The sequence below is a fragment of the Pristis pectinata genome, chromosome 9 (assembly GCF_009764475.1).
Source record: "Pristis pectinata isolate sPriPec2 chromosome 9, sPriPec2.1.pri, whole genome shotgun sequence".
In the NCBI taxonomy this organism is placed as follows: domain Eukaryota; kingdom Metazoa; phylum Chordata; class Chondrichthyes; order Rhinopristiformes; family Pristidae; genus Pristis; species Pristis pectinata.
In genome coordinates, this window is record NC_067413.1 from 38,719,509 (window position 1) to 38,738,353 (window position 18,845).

The 18,845-nt window shown below is 44.4% G+C and overlaps 1 protein-coding gene across 1 annotated transcript in view; it reads right to left on the minus strand.

The window, feature by feature from the left end:
* bmp6 (bone morphogenetic protein 6) overlaps nucleotides 1–18,845 on the minus strand; it is a 114,271-nt gene that overhangs the window by 8,392 nt on the left and 87,034 nt on the right. Inside the window, 1 exon segment of the mRNA XM_052022758.1 lies at nucleotides 17,605–17,681. Within this exon segment, the coding sequence (XP_051878718.1) occupies nucleotides 17,605–17,681 (77 nt within the window).

The following is an 18,845-nucleotide window of genomic DNA, read 5'->3' on the forward strand; positions in this document are numbered from 1 at the left end:
CTGGCAATGACACAGTGAACGGTAGGGCCTGGGGAGTGTTGCAGAACAGAAGGACCTAGGAGTCCAAGCACATGGTTCACTGAAAGTGGCGTCACAGATTGACAGGGTGATGAAGAAGGCTTTTGACACACTGGCCTTATTCAGTCAGGGCACTGAGTATAGAAGTTGGGATGTTATGTTGCAGTTGTACAAGATGTTGGTGAGGCTGTATTTGGAATATTGTGTTCAGTGTTGGTCATCCTGCTGTAGGAAAGATGCCATTAAGCTGGAAAGAGGGCAGAGGGGATTTACAAGGATGTTGCCAGGATATGGGGGACTGAGTTATGGAGAGAGATTGAGCAGGTTGGGACTTTATTCACTGGAGCATAGGAGAATGAGGGGTGACATTATAGAGGTGTATAAAATCAAGAGAGGCACAGACAGGATCGATATGCACAGTCTTTTTCCCAGGATTGGGCAATCAAGAACTAGAGGCCATAGGTTTAAGGTGATAGGGGAGAGATTTAATAGGAACCCGAGGGGCAAATTTTTCATCCAGAGGGTGGTCAGTATATGGAACGAGCTGCCAAAGGAAGTGGTTGAGGCAGGTACGTTAGCAACATTTAAAAGGCACTTGGACAGGTACGTAGTTACTCTTCAAGTTGCATGGGCAGAGAAAACAGCATACAGGAAAAGATGCACATTGCAAATCACATGACAACATAGCCATGCTGTTGAGAGGAGGATGAAACTGTAAAAGTGAGGGAACGCGAATGGTCGGGGAATAAGCTGGCAGCATGAGATAGCAACTTTTTAAACGGAGAACCTAAGATCAGATCACACATCAGCAGCAATAGGCAGAGACAAGAACCTGACCTCTGTATGTCAGTGGTCAACTACTGAGGCTGATCAAATAGCAGTAACTAAGTAAATCAGCTTATAAAATCCTCCATTCCCTCACAAGTATGTCACACCTTTATACAGTATTCCGTATCTCCTACGACATAGGAGAATGTCATTTGGCTCATCGAGTCTATGCCAGCTCACAGAGCAATCCCATTCATTTTCCCTGTAACCTATTCTCCCCACTTTCCCATCAATTCCACCGGCTACCTACGACCAAGGGCATTGTACAGTGGTCAATTAACCTAGCACCTCTTAAGAACATGGGAGGAAACTCACACGGTCAAAGGGAGTATGTGCAAACTCCACACAGACAGCACCCGAGGTCAGGATTGAACTGAGGTTACTGGAGCTCTGGAACAACAGCTCTACCAGACAGCCGTCCACAGTAAGCACAAATACACTCTTTCAGCACCATCCAACCAAGAGATTATTGACCCGCTGAGTGTTTCCAGCATTTTCTGCTTCTATCTCAAGATTTCCAGCTTCAACTGGAATATTTTTGATTTTCAGAAAATTGACTATTTTCGGATTGATCGAGGGGAAAAATGTTAGTTGGGGAATTGAGAGGATTTATGATTCCAAGAGGTTGTTGAGGACTGTAAGACCCAGACGGAAAAGCAGGCAAAAGGGATCCTTGGTTTAGCACCTCCCTCGGGGATCAACATTCCTAACAATATTGGTGTTGAGCAGACTGGATGTTCCTGGAATGCGTCAATGTCCATTTTTGTCCTTCTGTTACTTGACAACGAACTACATCAGTTTCCAGCAGGAGCTGCTCAACAGCGTGACAAGCTCGGAGCTCAAGCTGACTCCCACCCTCCCCCCTTTCTCCCAGACCCACAGGTAAAGAGGTCAATCACAGCAACTCCCATCTCCTGCTCCTGCATGGAATCATTCAGTGCAGGTCAGAGTTAAAAGTTAAGGACATTCCCTTTTTACATTGCTCAGTAACAAACCCAGCAGTGCAGTACCCACTGAGCAAATGGTTGCACTCCAGACAATGTTATCTGGCTGGGGTGGGGAGGTTTCTGAGGAACTATTAACATAACGACTTTAGCAAAATAGCATGTGCTATATTGCAACACTACTGCTAAGTACAGCAGCTCTGAAGTATTCATGCCTTCCAGCAGAACTAGATTGTTTAAATTCTTCCTAAAAGCAAACTGCAGGTAGTTCTGAAAAATGTGTTCTGAAGCTGCTTACCTACATTACCATGGAGATGGAAAATAGCTTACCACTCACACTGAGAAGCATAGCCAGCCATGTTTTTTAGTATGAAAATCTTAAAAGAAAATTGAAATGTGAAATAAAAATAGAAAATGCTGGAAATGCTCAGCAGGTCAGGCGGCAACTGTGGATAGAGAAGCTCAACTGGGAAAGAGAGAAAACACGTTAACTTTAAGTTGTAGAGAGGATGGTGGAGGGATGGATAGGACAAAGGGAATATCTGCGATAGGGTGAGGTCAGGGTTGCAGCGGGGATAAGTTGTAGTGGCCATCTGGTCGATGGGTTAATGGGGGCAGGAGTCCGAGAGAAAGAAAATTAACAAAAGCTATGAAACAAAGTTGCTTACAGAGTGAGAATACAAACAAAGTTGCAAAATGCAGTGCTGTAGGACTTGCCTGATAAATCAGACTGTGCTAATGGGGAGAGAAAATGTAGCTGATGCCACTGATGGATAACCTACAGCAGAAAGAACCAATTCTGAGGTAGACAGAGTAAGTGAGCTCCCTGAAGTTGTAGAATTCAATGTCAAGTCTGGAAGGCTGCAATGTGCCCACAAAGAAATGAGGTGCTTTTCCTCATTGTAACAGTACCAAAGGCCAGAGAAAGGTGAGGGAGTGCGATGGAGAATTAAAATGGCAGGCAACAGAGACCTGAATCACCCCTACAGAATGAACACAGGTGTCCCCCATCTGCATTTGGTTTCTCCAATGTTCAGGAGACCACACTGCCAAACTGAACACAATGCACTGGAGTGGAAGGAGACAATCCCTTCCTCGTCCTCTCTGCAAGTTAAAATGAGCTCATTTTCTCTCATTCCTACTTCTGATGGAGAATCTTGGACCCGCCATGTTAAATCAGTTTCTCTTCCCACAGATGCTGCCTGACCTGCTGAGTGTTTCTAGCATTTTGTTTTCTAATTTTTGGTTACACTGCTCCAGAAAGAATTCCATCTCAGGCAGCAGGCAATTCCACCAGAATCTAGCACGTTGTTTCCTACAACCCCTATGGATACAATACCATGATGAAATATAGTAGCTGTGGGGGCAAAACTCAGTGTACTCCATGGTACCAGATAGGATACTAGCATTATCTCGATAAGGTGGGTTCATTTCTTTGGAGTAGAAAAGATTGAATAGACCCAATTAAGTTATACAAAATTATGAGGGGAATATTTTGGGTAAACAGTGAGAAACCTATCCCCATAGCAGAGGTTTCTCTGACCTGAGGGCATAGGTGAGGGGGAGGAGACTTAGAGGGGATTTGAGGAAGAATATTTTCACCCAGAGGGTGACTGGGAACTGGAACTCTGGCTGAGAGGGTGGTGGAGGCAGGTAATCTCTGAGCGTTTAATATTTATCTGAGCATTTGAAGTTCTGTGGCGTGGAAGGAATGGGTTGAGTGTAGGAATTCGGATTAATATAGATAGGTACATGAGAGCTGGACAGACATGACGGGCTGAAGGGCCTGTTTCCGTGCTGAATGACTACAGGAATTCAGGGCCAACCGCACTTGCCTGATCTTGTTGCCACTATACTCTTAAAAGTACCATGGCTTCTCTGCCATTGGACATCAAGAAAAGAAACAGACATGATTGAATGGTGGAGCAGACTCGATGGGCCGAATGGCCTAATTCAGCTCCTATATCTTATGATCAGACATTCAAGAGACAGGAGTCTTCATTTTACTGAGTGGAAGTGGCTGGGTTGGGTTAGGTGGCTGCAGAGGAGAGAAAGAAAAGTCCCTATATTTTGAGAAGGAATTTTCTCCAAAGGGCTGCGAGGTGGTGCAGCGGGTAGTGCTGCTGCCAAACAGCTCCAGTAACCCGGTTTCAATCCTGACTTCCGGTGCTGTCTGTGTAGAGTTTGCACGTTCCCCCTGTGACTGGTTGTGATTCCACACCCCCCCTCCCCCCCCCACCACCGCCTGCCCCCAACCCCCCCCCAACTCCACCCCAGTGCTTCAACTTCCTCCCAAATCCCAAAAAGGTGGTAAGTTATTTGCCACTGCAAATTACACCTTGGAGTAGCATAATGGCAAAAAGTAGTAACAGGGAGTTGATGGACATGTGTGAGGGAGAACACAGGGGTTGCAGGGGTACAGCTTCAAACACCCTTTTCCTCAATCGACCAAAGCTTGTGCTGGTGCATTAAGAGCAGGGTGGATTTCATTGTGGATCTCTGCCTTCACCAGGAGGTGGCTCTGGAATGTCCAGGGTCTTACCCTGAACCTTTATTGTTGGGAGGGCAGTGTGGTGCAGTGAAGGAAGGTTAGTGGAGTCATTACCCCGAGTAAATGTCCACTTATCCTCAACCCTCTCCAAGGAAAGGAAACTGCTTGCAGCATCTACTTCCAATCCCCCTCAGAATCTTGTTAGCCTCGATATCAACCACCTCCCCCTACCAGTATAATATCTGTAAATTGGAGCAGTTTATACTGGTCTTTGAAGTCAATTGATATTATAAAAAAGTTGGGGCTACTGTAGATGGAGAAATCTAGTTTTGGAAGAGGGACAGTCGAAGCAGACACAATTAAAGTTGGAAGTGTTATTTACAATGCATCAAGAGTGGCAGGATGAGTGGAAATGCTCACAGAATATGTAAGAAAATGTATTTGTTAAAGGGCAAATAGTTGTTTCATTTGTTTCATGAGTGATCATTTTGTGACACAGGTTTTTTTCCCATAGTCACAGTGGAAGTGCATTCACTGCAGGCCTTCAAAAAGAAGACAAGCACTTCCTTGAGGGGGCAGGACACCAAGTTTATGGATAACTTTCTCATGTGTAAATATATGGGCAAAAGCCAGAGACCAAAAGTGAGGATATGTAGAGACACTAAACATATTGATGACAGACAACACTGGCACGAGGACAGTACATAACTGTACATTCCCAATAACATGGTACAGTAGGTTGACCCTAGCAGAACAAAGTATGTGATCCAGACACCAAGAACTCTATAAAATAAAGGAAGCTTGGTCACTTGTTCTATAATTAGACTTAACAAGCCAGGGTCTAATTACCTACATTCTGGACTCAACCAGTTAACCATCTGTTATCTGTGAATGTTCCTGCAAGTATAAACTCTGCCAGTATGCTACAGGGACAATTTAAGCAGAACTTAAACCAGGAACGATCAGCTTCCTCATGTTGCTCCACTGTATTAATTGCCCACACAGTCTCCTGAGAGAAGTGTTCACCCAGAACTCTCTGCAGGCTGGCTCAGGCTCTTTCCTCGCCTCTCCCAAACACTTAGCGACTCGGAAGTGGGGAAGGTGGAGTGAGGAGACAAAAGGCCCTCTCAGCCCCCTGCCCACAGATCTGGATGACACTCACCTCCAGCAACTTCTGTCCTCTCGGCCAATTTAGACTTCCTCTTGGATTACTAATACATCTAATCTGGAGCCTCTGTGTGAGCTCTGCCTCAGTCATGGATCTCTCAAGGGATTCCCAAAGTTGGATGTGGAATGGCAAGTGATTAAACTTTTCACCTCTCTGTCAGGTCCTCCAGCTTAGTTGGATACAGTTGCAGGGCAGCCCAACCAACACAGCTAAACCTATTTTTGTAACCTTTTATCAGCTTTCTGCTTGATTCAGTTAATCTCATTACCTTGGCCTCACACACAGCTGTAGCTTCATACAATCCTGATACAGAAAAATCAAAGATAGCTGAAGGATCTTGATTTATAAAGTCATACAACATGGAAACAGGCCCTTCGGCCCACTGAGTCCATGCTGACCATCAACCATCCATTTACACTGACTCTACATTATTCATCATACATTTAGTATTCACCTCACATTCTCATCAACTCTCGCCAGATTCTACCACTCACCTACAGTCCAGGGGTGATTTACAGTAGCCAACTAAATCTACAAACCCACAGCTCTTTGGGATGTGGAAGGAAACCCATCCACCCAGAGGAAACCCACACGGTCACAGGGAGAACGTGCAAACTCCATACTAACAGCATCTGAGGTTAGGATTTAACCCAAGTCCCTGGCACTATGAGGCAGTGGCTCTACTGGCTGCACCACCAGGTTAGGGCCTTCACATTAGGTTGGTTGAGATTTAGGGTTGGGTCAATTTATAGGGGGGCTTATTTTGTTGGTTATGGTAATGGTGGATGCCATTTATCTCAAAGGCATCTTGTTGATGTTCTGAGAGAAAAAGATTTTGAGTTTACGTAGAACATACAGCTACTTCTGCAATGACTGTTATGATGTGCTAAGCAGCGTAACCAAATGACAGACTGCAAGATCCCATATAACATTTTATAATCGCTTTGGTATATCCATCTATCACAGCCTGGTATAGACATAATGACTCAATATCCACAGTGTCCTTGGGTACAGAATTCCAAAGAGTCATAACCCAAGGAGAAGAAATTCCTCATTTCCTTCTTAATAGAACAGAAATAGGCCCTTCAGCCCACAATGTTGTGTCGAACTAATTAAACTAGTAATTGAATGCCTAACTACACTAATTCCTTCTGCCTATGAAATGTCCATATCCCTCCATCCTCTGCACATTCATGTGCCTATCTTAGAGCTTCTTAAACACCTCTATTGTTTTTGCCTCCACTACCACCCCTGGCAGTGCATTCCAGGCACCCACCACTCCCTGCACATCTCCTTTGAACTTACCCCCTCTCACCTTAAATGCATGCCCCCCTAGTATTAGACATTTTGACCCTGGGAAAAAGGCACCAGCTGCCTCCCCTGTCTATGCCTCTCATAATCTTATAAACTTCTACCAGGAAATGAATGACCCTTTACCCTAACACTATGCTCCTGGTTCCAGATTCCCCTCCAGAGTAAATACTTTCACAGCATCTACCCTGTCAAGCACTTTTAGGATATACAGGTTTTAATAAAGCCACCTCTCATTGGCTCAAGCCCCAAAGAGCACAGGTCCAGTGTACTCAAAGGCCAATGCACACGATGCATTTAATATCTGAGATGAGATGGTTTCTTTATGCAGTCCTCAGTCCATTTATAGAAATGGACCACTTGGGTTTAGTAAAATGGGAAAGGGGGTTGGGCTGTTGAAGGCACCGTCTGGGTAGGAGAGGACTACCAAGTGTGATTTAGGTCCCAAACACGAATTGGCATCTAAAAGCCAGCACTGATTTTTTTTACCCATTCTCTTTGATTGCAACAACCTCAGTCTACACTTTTCCATCCTACTTCCTAACCTCTCGAGTCATGGATGCCGGATAGGGATAACTAGCATGTCACATTAGATTTGAAGTATTTGCAATGAACACCCTATTAAAAATCAGATTTAGCACAACTATCTAGGCTGTAATAAATACAGCTGGAGTCTATTTTGTTTGTGGGAAGACATGTTCCCTGTTTCCTAGGAAATCTTCTGGCTGCAATGAGATTTAAGGAAACTAAAGATTCCCAAAAGATAAACTAAAGAATTTTGAAAGATTATCTTCTCCCTCTTCCAAGCAGAAAATACAAAAGCGTGAAAAAACACACCACCAGGCTCAAGGACAGCTTTTATCCCGCTGTTATAAGACTCTTGAACGGACCCCTTGTACAATAAAGATGAACTTTTGATCTCACAATCTACCTTGTTATGGCTCTTGCATCTTATTACCTACCTGCACTACACTTTCTCTGTAACTGTAACACTATATTCTGCATTCTGTTATTGCTTTTCCCTTTGTACTACTTCGATGTACTTATGTTTTGAAATGATCTGTATGGATGGCATACAAAACAAAGTTTTTCACTGTATCTTGGTCTATGTGACAATAATAAACCTATTACTAATTTATTAGATGTCCTTAATATGGATACAGGAGAAGTGAAACACAAATGGATTCCAGGAACTTGCTTTGTACCACACTGATGCTACTCTCTGCCTCCCAATCCTTGTGGACAACCCACCACTATAGACTCATGTTTGCCCTTGTGTTTGGTGGGGGAGAGGGCACTTCACCTGTATCATGAAGAGGTACGTGCATTAATTATGCATGAATTTAAGAGACAGAATGTTGGCTGAGCAATCTCCAAGAACACCTCAGTTCTAATCCCATCCAGTCTTAACACTTGTGAAGGTATTAGATGCTTTAGTGGGCTTCAAGGTGGATAAATCCTCAAGACCTGATGAGATATATCCCAGTTTGCTATGGGAGGCAAGGGAAGAGATTGCTGGGGCCCTCACGGTGATTTTTAAATCTTTGCTGGCCACAGGTGAGGTAACAGGTGACTGGACAACAGCAAATGTGGTACCTTCATTCAAGAAGGGCAGCAGTGATAAGCCAGGTAATTACAGAATCTAATGTCAGTGAAAAGAAGTAATTGGAAAAAATTCTTAGGGATAAGATTGATCCACACTTGGAAAGGCAACAATTAATCAAAGATATTCAGCATGGCTTTGTGTGGGGGAGATCCTGTCTGACCAATAAGTGAATTTTTCAAAGAGGTAACAAAATGTATTGGTGTAGGCAACTCGATTGATGCAGTCTATATGGACTTCAGTAAAGCCTTTGACAAAGCTCCACATGAGAGACTGGTCTAAGAGGTTACAGCAATGGAATCCAAGGCAAACTGGTAATAGGAAGTGGAGGATGATGTTTTTTGTAATTGGAAGCCAGTGAACAGCAGTGTACTAGGACCCTTATATACATTAACGATTTGGATATGAATGTAGGAGGTATGATTGGCAAGTTTGCAGATGACAAAAATTGGTGGTGTTGCTGGTAGTGAGGAATTTGGTCAGCTGGTAAGGACAATTATAGGTCAGTTGGTAAGATGGACACAGTCAAATGGAATTTAATCATGATAGATGTGAGGAGAACTAATTAGAGTTCATACACAATGAATGGCAGGGCTCTAGGGAGACTTGAGGAATAGAACGGCCTTGGTGTACAAATCCATTGATCACTAAAAGTGGTAGCACAGGTAGATAGGGTGGTGAAGGCAGCATATGGGATGCTTGCCTTCATTACTTAAGGAATAGAATACAAGAGCAGGGAGATTATAATACACCTTTATAGAACATTTGTTTGGCCACGGATGGAGTACTGTATGCAGTTCTGGTCAGCATACTATGTGAAGGACATAAGAGGGTGCTGAGGAGATTCACCAGGATATATCCTGGGATGGAACAGTTCAATTATGAGGAGAGAATGGACAAGCTGGGTTTCCTTGGAACTGAGACTTTATAGAGGTACACAAAATTATGAGGCGGATAGATAGGGCAGATAGCAGGAAACTTTTACCCATAGCAGCTAAAACTAGCGGGCACAGGTTTAGAGTACGGTGTAAGAGGTTCTGAGATGATCTGAGGAAGAACTTTTTCCACAGAGGGTGGCTGGAATCTAGAACACACAGTCCGAGGTTGGTGGAGGCAGACACTCTCACAACATTTAAGAAGTATTTGTGCAAACACTTGAATTGCTAAAGCATAGAAGGCTACGGACCAAATGCTGGTAAACAGGATTACTAATAGATGGTTACTTGATGGTCGGTAACAGACATGGTAGGGTGAAGGGCCTGTATCTGTGCTGTATGACACTATGACTTGGGTAGCTGGCAGCAGAGGGCAGTCACTAAACAGAGACCAGAAAGTCTGGGCTGATTCTCCTCTTCCCCCACTTCAAAAGGCACTGAGTAGTAGTGTGGCTCAGCAATGCCAGCTAGTGACCAGGACCAAAGTGGGCCAGACATGTTGCCCTGAGTTCTCTGTCACACATGGTTGGGTTCATGTCAAAGCCAGAACCTCAATGATCCCTGCCCAGCCACAACAAATACCCTTCCTTTATTCATCAACAGGTGCCACTGAGGAGGCAAGAGTTATTATCCATCCCTACTTGCTCTGGAATGGAGAAAGTCGAGTTTATTGTCATGTGCACAAGTGCATGTACGCACAGGTGCAATGAAAAACTTACTTGCAGCAACATCACAGGCACATAGCTTCATATAAGCAGCATTCACAAGAAAAACATCAATTACACACAATTTTTACCAAAAAAAAGTGCATTTTAGTGCAAAGTGATCTAAACTGTAGTGGTGATTAGGGTTTTGCCGGTACCTTCTGTATTTGTGTGTCTGGAGTCACTATTCGATTGGACAAGAACAGCAGATTTCCTTCCCCAACAACGTCAGTCAACCAGCCGGGTTTTTAATTACAATCTGGTATCACCCCATTAGTCATGCCACCGAGACTAGCCTCTTATTCCAGATTTAGGTAATTGATTTAATTTAAATTCCCCAGAGCCTGGGTGGAATTCAAACACTTATCTTTGACCCAGGTCTCCAAATGCTGGTCCAGTAATTTAACCACCATGTCACTGTACCCACCAAATACAAAAATTAAATGGATTGCCTTGGAAACGGAACTTGAAAGCTTTCTAAATCCATGATTCCTTATTAAGAGGAGAATCCTTGGAAGTGACAAGGATAATATGAGTTGGATAAGCAGGCAAATCAGATCATGGGGATCTGGAAAGGATTAACATTCTGCACATTCAAGTGAGTGCTCGCGTCTCGAGCCCAACTCCAGAGATTCGAGTGTAGAAGCCTAGGCTGACCCCAGAGGGAGCACTCCTCTACCAGAGGTCTGTTGTTTAGAGGAGACCTTAACCAGAGCTCTGTCCGATGGATGCAGAAGACCCTGTGGGGTTTCATTTCAAAGGGGAGCCCTCCTTGATATTCTGGACAAAGTTTAGCTTTCAAGAAAACATCACTGGAACAGATTATCCACTTGTGTCTACAAGATTGTCCATGGGAGCTTTCTGTGTAAAAACTGTTACTGCGATTGCCATGTTAAAGCTGGGCCAATATTTCATTGGCTGCAAATAGCTTCAGGAAGACCGAAGAACTAATAAAAGGCAAGTCATCTTTTTTCTTCAAAATAGTAACGTTGATGGTTTAAAGGCACAGTACATGCTACATTGCTGCATATTAAACTTTTCTCCCCAGTCCCTGACGATGCTCCACTCTTCCTTTAGGTGTTGAGCTCCTGGAATGTGATTACACACATGCAAATAGCCTTCAGCTTCTCTGCTCATGTTACCCTAACTCAATTACCGCTGGTAAGGAAGAGAGCGAGGACTCTGAGTCACAGCCGAGAATAAATGTGCTCGGTCAACAGTCCTTCCAGCAGATATTCCCAATTATCAGTAGCAGGAGCAATGGTCGCATCTTCCTAAAGGAGGGCTCAGGTCAATTATAGCCTTTCTAACCCCACCCAATAACACACAGAGTATTTATGTGCACACATACAAATATCAGAGGGATTAACATGGTCAGCAAATCTGGGAAAGGTCAGGATCACAAGCCAAGTGTTCACCATTGCTGTTTTATGCTCAATGAATTTCCATTGAAACATTAGACCAGAAACTGAAAACTTTATGGTGCCATAGGGATTTGACTCTCAATTTTGGAGTTGCCCCTTTACCAGGGGTGAATCGATGCAAAATTTAACAGGGCTGCTCAAAATGTCCCAAAAGCAACTCTGCAAAATATCTTGTTGGCCTTCATAAGTCAGGGCATTGAGTATAAAAGTTGGGAGGTCATGGTGAGTTTGTACGGGATGTTGGTGAGGCCGCACTTGGAGTATTGTGTTCAGATTTGGTCGCCCTGCTATAGGAAAGATGTTATTAAACTGGAAAGAGTGCAGAAAAGATTTACAAGGATGTCGTCTGGACTTGAGGGACTGAGTTATAGGGAGAGTGGCACAGACGAGGACTTTTTCTCTTGGAGCGTAGAGGGCCGAGAGGTCACAGAATCACAGAGCAATACAGCAGGGATACAGGCTCTTCGGCCCAACCAGTCCGTGCCGACTACGGTGCGCACCCACCCAGTCCCAATGTCCTGCATTCGGCCCATCTCCCTCGATACCTCGCCCCTCCGTGTACCGATCCAAGTGTTTCTTAGATGGCGCTATTGTACCTGCCTCAATACCATCTTATAGAGGTGTACAAAATCATGAGGGGCATAGACAGGGTGAATGCACTCAGTCTTTTTCCCAGGGTTGGGGAATCAAGAACTAGAGGGCATAGGTTTAAGGTGAGAGGGGAGAGATTTAATAGAAACCTGACGGGCAATATTTTGTTTCACACAAAGGATGGTACATATGTGGAATGAGCAGCCAAAGGAAGTGGTTAAGGCAGGTACAATAACAACTTTTAAAAGACAGTTGGACAGGTACATGGATTGGAAAGTTTTAGAAGATTATGGGCCAAATGTTGGCAAATGGGACTAGCTTGGATGGGGCATCTTGGTCAGCATGGACCAGTTGGGCGGAAGGGCCTGGTTTTGTGCTGAACAATTTTATAACCTGCAATTATTCAACTATTCCTACAGCAGGGGCAAGATTGTGTTGCTGGACAGGGGCACGAAGCTGAACTTTGGATCAAAGCAACTGGCTGGATGCCTGGAAATCCAGAAGCAGCAGAGAGTAGAGTGAGGCCCACAGAAACAGCTGGCATATCCTTTGGGAGTTGGGAAGGCAGGTTATGAAGGGGGAATGAAAACCAAAGCCACTGGATCAAAGCCAGTACTGGACTTGCAAGAATGTTGGACCTCTGGGACGTTGTAGCTCTTGAAATTCTCTTGTCCTGGGACTTGGGTGTGGAGACTTTTGCTTGAACAGGCCAGCCCGAGATCACCAAATATTGGACCAGCACATCACTTGATTGAGATGGGTGAGCATCAGACACTCACTGGGTGTCCCAAAGTTACAAGGTTTCATGTTTCTGGTGTTTGCGCTCAGGGAGTTGCCTCATGGTAGGGTATTACATGGGGAGGGGCTGTGACCACAATAAGGGGAGCCTGTGGATCATTGGCAAGGATTAAGTAGGGAGTTGTCCTGAGGCAGTGATCAATTGGAAGCCACCATTAACTAACAGGCCAATTGCTTCTCTTTTGACAGGGCTTTCCAACAACCAGCATTGGTGACTTTCCAACTAAAGCGGGTTCCTCAATCATCCGGGCAAAATAATCATTAGCAGGCGGCTGGCGGGTCTAGTGGCCAAGTTGGCTTCAACATCTGGATCGCGTGTGCACGCCACACTCACTGAAATCCACAGCCTCAGAGAATTAACAGCCAGAATAGTTTCTCTTGGAAACCACTAGTGCTGTCATTTACATTCAGGATCTCTACTTTAACACAATGCAGGCCGAAAGAATTTGCACTTGTGACCTTAAAAGAACATCATGCCAGTAAGATCCTGCTTGCAGACCTGCCATGTGTCATTATTTCCTTCGTAGAAACAACACCCAGTTTCTAAATGTGCATCCAAAAACAACTTCCTCAGGCCAGCGCAAATGTTAACTACAAATGAAACAATTGGACGCAACCAGATTTCAGCAGGTGGGCTCTCAAGGAGGTTCATTACAATGGAGTGGCCTCTCAGCTAGAATATGACATCCAAAAGCAGGGCAGATTTCAGCAGTGTGCTGAATAATATTTATCCCCACATCTGACACCACTGAAACAGGGCTGCACATGCGCTTGCTGTGTTTTTCTGTCCATTTTTGAAGGTACTGTTAGAAATGGAGTTCTAGGATTTAGAGCCTGTGCCAGAGGAAGTGGTAGAGGTGGGTAGAATTACAATATTTAAAAGAAATTTGGACAGTACACGGATAGGAAAAGTTCAGAGGAATTTGGGCCAAATGCAAGCAAATGGGACTAGCTTGGGTAGGCAACTTGGTTGGCATAAGAGTTGGGCCAAAAGGCCTGTTTCTATGATGATGAAGGAATGGCAATTTATTTCCAAGTCAGGATGGTGTGTGACCTGGTGGGGAACCTGCAAGTGGTGGTGTTCCCATGTGCCTGCTGGTCTTGTCCCTCTTGGTAATAGAGATCACAGGTTTGTCAGAGTAGCCTGGGTGAGTAACTGCAATGCATTTTGTAGACAGTACACACTGCAGCCACTGTGTGCCAGTGGTGGAGGGAATGAATATTTATGTTGGTGGTTGGGGTGGGTTGCTTTGTCCAGGGTGGTGTCGATCTTCTTGAGATTTGTTGCAGCTACACTCACCCAGGCAAGTGCTCCTGACTTTTGCCTTGTTGAAGGGGTGTTAGAAGGTGAGTCACTTACTGTGAGATATGCAGCCTCTGTATACTGGTGTGTGAATTGGTGCCTGTGTTTCCAGTATTGCAAGAGTAACCATGCTTCAAAAGTAATTCATTGGTTAAAATGCTCCTGAAAGGTGCTATAGAAATGCATATCCTTTCTTTCTTTAACATGCATTAAAGGGGCAACAAAGACAAAGTCTTCTGCCTTACCTGAGCATTGCATAGTCTATGAATTTTGCCCTTTATTAATGAGCATTTAAGGCAGTCAGGGATTTTGTTTTAACAACATTTTTGCTCTGCAGCTTGCATTATACAACAACTTTTAATTATGAGGTCAGAAGAGTATGAAAATATTTAATTAAAAGATGATACTTACTACTGGACTGCATTAATATTGGCAGGCATTGAAATTGTTCAACATACTTGCATCTTCACGGAGTTGGATCAGGATTAAAGGAAATTGAAGATGCTGGGTTTTAATCACAGACCTGAAAGTTCTTTTGCTCTACAAATAATGCTTCTAATTATTGATGTGTATTTCTATAGCACCTTTCACATCCCTCACAGTAAATCCCTGTGTTTTGACACCAATGAAGTACCTCTGATCTGCAGTCACCAACTGTAATGCAAGAAACTCTGCAGCCAACTTGTGCATAGCAAGCTCCCGCAAACAGCAACACAATGACAACCAGATAATCTGCAGCGATAATGCCAGCTGAGGGATCAGTACAGGCCGGGGGCGGGGGGGAGTTTTCTTTACACACAGAGAGTGGTGAGTGCCATGAATGCGCTGCCAGGGGTGGTGGTGGAGGCAAATACGATAGAGGTATTTAAGGGGCTCTTAGATAGGCACATGAATGTGCAGAGAATGGAGGGATATTGACCAGGGGTCAGCAGAAGGGATTAGTTTAGTTAGGCTTCATTAGCATAATTAGTTTGGTACAACATTGTGGGCCGAAGGGACTGTCCTGTGCTGTATTGATCTATGTTCCAACTCCATCTACAAGTTCACTGACATGGTGGTCCGGATCTGAAACAACGACAAGACCGAGTACAGGAAGGAGATAGAGAGGCTGGTGGCACGGTGTCAAGGCAACAACCTTTCCTTCAACGTCACCAAAGCAAAAGAGCTGGTCATTGACTTCAGGAAGTTGGGCAGAGTACATGTCCCTATATGTATCAACGGTGCTGAGGTGGAAACGATTGAGAGCTTCAAGTTCCTAGGAGTAAATATCACCAACAGCTTCTCCGGGTCCAACCATGTAGATGCTCTGGCCAAGAAAGCGCAGCAATGCCTCCATCTCCTCAGAAGGCTAAGGAATTTCAGCATGTCCCTGATGACCCAAACCAATTTTTATAGATGCACCATAGAGAGCATTATATTCACATGGCAACTGCTCTGCCCAAGATCACAAGAAATTGCAGAGGGTTGTGAACGCAGCTCAGTGCATCATGAAAATCAACCTCCCCTCCACTGACTCTGTCTATACTTCCCACTGCCTCAGGAAAGCAGCCAACACAATCAAGGACCCCTCCCACCCTGGTCATTCTCTCTGCTCCCCCCTTCCATTGGGCAGAAGATACAAAAGATGAACCCATGAACACTATTATTCCTTTTTTTTTGCACTATGTATTTATTTTTGTAATTTATAGTAATTTTGTGTCTCTGCACTGTACTGCTGCCGTTAAACAACAAATTTCACGTCATATAAATCAGTGAAAATAAATCTGATTCTGAAAAGCTTGAGAACACGCACCACCAGGCTCAAGGACAGCTTCTGTCCCATTGTTATCAGACTTTTGAATGGACCTCTTATATGATAAACATGAACGCTTGATCTCTCAATCTACCTCATTATTAACCCTTGCACCTTATTTGTCTACCTGCACTGCACCTTCTCTGTAACTGTAACACTATATTCTGCATTCTGTTATTGTTTTTCCCTTTGTACAACCTCAGTGTTTTTATGTTTGGAATGATCTGTACGGATCGGTAAATTTGGTAAATTGGTTTATTACTGTGACGTGAAAAAATTGTCTTGCATACCGTTCATACAGATCAATTTATTACAACAGTGCATTGAGGTAGTACAAGGGAAACCAACAACAGAATGCAGAATAAAGTGCTACGGTTACAGAGAAAGTGCAGTGAAGGTAGACAATAAGGTGCAAGGTCATAATGAGGTAGATAGTAAGGTGAAGAGTCCATCTTATCATACTAGGGAACCGTTCAATAGTCTTATAACAGCAGGATAGAAGCTGTCCTTGACCCTGGTGGTACCTGTTTTCAGGCTTTTGTATCTTCTGCTCGATGAGAGGGGGGAGAAGAGAGAATGTCCGGGGTGGGTGGGGTCTTTGATTATACTGGCTGCTTTACCCAGGCAATGAGAAGTACAGACAGAGTCCATGGAGGGGAAGCTGATTTCCATGATGTGCTGAGCGGTGTCCATGACTCTCTGCAGTTTCTTGCAGTCCCGAGCAGAGCAGTTGCCATACCAAGCCGTGATGCATCCAGATAGGATGCTGTCTATGGTGCATCGATAAAAATTGGTGAGGGTCAAAGGGGACATGCTATATTTCTTTAGCCTCCTGAGGAAGTAGAGGCGCTGGTGAGCATTCTTGGCCTTGGCATCTACATAGTGTGACCAGGATAGGCTATTGGTGACGTTCACTCCTAGAAACCTTAAGTTCTCAACCCTCTCGACCTCAGCACTGTTAATGTAGACAGGAGCATGTCCACCGCCCCCCTTCCTGAAGTCAATGACCAGCTCTTTTATTTTGCTGACTTTGAGGGAAAGGTTGTTGTCATAACACCATGTCACTAGGCTCTCTATCTCCTTCCTGTACTCTGATTCGTCGTTACTTGAGATACTGCCCACTACAGTGGTATCATCTGCAAACTTGTAAATGGAGTTAGAGCAGAATCTGGCCATGCAGTCATTAGTGTATAGGGAGTAGTGTAGGGGGCTGAGGATGCAGCCTTGTGGGGCACCAGTGTTGAGAATAATCGTGGCGGAGGTGTTGCTGCCTATCCTTACTGAACGCGGTGTTTTGGTCAGGAAGTCAAGGATCCAGTTGCAAAGGGAAGTGTTGAGTCCCAGGTCTGAGCTTGGAGATAGTTTGCTTGGAATTATAGTATTGAAGGCAGAGCTGCAGTCAATAAACAACAGTCTAAGGTAGGTGATGGCACGCAAGGTTTTTCACTGCATCTCAGTACACGTGACAATAATAAGCCAAATACTGGAGCAGGAGGCTGGATGCTTGTGCACAAATCTTTGTAATAGGACACAGAACCTCTGACACAGATGGGAAAGTGGTGCCAACCGAGCTATGGCTGGCATTCAAGACTGGCAAAAGTCAGAGCTTCTAGCTAAGCACTATTTCACTCCCGTCCCCAGCAATGCCAAGGTCATTAGCAACATAAAATGGAAAGTAAAAGTCCATTTTATACCTGCCATCCCAGGTCCCGAAAGCTGACATAGAGTTCATGCTTCTTGCAAGCCTGCCGCTGGTCACTGGTATTGTACTCTGTTGGAAGAAATAAAATTACATTTAAGAATAAAAACTCACATAGGGTAAGCACAGACAAGGGAAGGACCTCAGATGCACAAGGGAAGGACCTCACATGCTCTTGCTGCTTGTAAAGTGAGAACAGTTTTCACAGCCACCAACCCACCCCTCCCCACCCCCTGAATTTTAATTTGTGCAATGATGCACGGAACATTCAAAGTATTAATGATTCCGTTAAGTACAGTCTCAAAGTTGCCTTCTACAACTCCACACCTACACCTTTCTTATCCGGTAGTCACAGTGCAACTTGATATGGTGTGCAGGATTAACCACCTCCATTCCACTTGACATCTCACACGACTTAGTGGAAAAGGTCCCTTCTCAGTGGCTTTACATCAAAACAAGAGTCAAATCTCTCCTGACCCTTTCCTGTAACTTAGTCTCCTGAAGTTATGATTCAGTTTTGTGGTCTTTCTAGAACTAGGGAGGTTTCCCTTGTGTTTTTGTGACAGTAAAACATACAACCTTATATATAACATTATACAGCTGCCTCAATGTGCACTGGTGGGGCAGAAAATTGAGCATACTCTGTGTTAACTGCTGCAGTGCATTGACTGGACATGGTCAACACACCATTTACCCAGCCTCTCTCTCCAATACTATTCATTTCATTGGAGACACACGAGACTGCGGAGGCTAGAATCTGGAGTAAAACACAAAGCACTAGAGGAACTCAGCGGTCAGGCCAGTCAAGATGAAGGGGCTTGACCTGAAATGTCAACTGTCCATTTCCCTCCACAGATGCTGCCTGACCCGCTGAGTTTCTCCAGCACTTTGTTTGTTGCTCTATTCATTTCATTCCCCATTTCTTATGCCATGTGCAAAACCTGGCACATACCCCTAATGAATATCACCAGTATACGCCCTCTCCATTTATCAGATTTTGTATAAAATTCTCTTGGAATTCCACAACTCTCTCCTTCCGACCCATTCCACCCACTGAGTGGAATTAACCAACTTAGACCAAGCCTCTTATTAGAGATCATTTCTGCAGATAAAGGATAGCAAGGGACCCGTCACTGTTCTGGGCTATCCTCCATTCTGGTGGGCTTGGTCTCATGGCCCTGACCACCACCTGTGGATTCTTCAGAAGTTTCATCCAGTTTAGGCTTACATGACAAC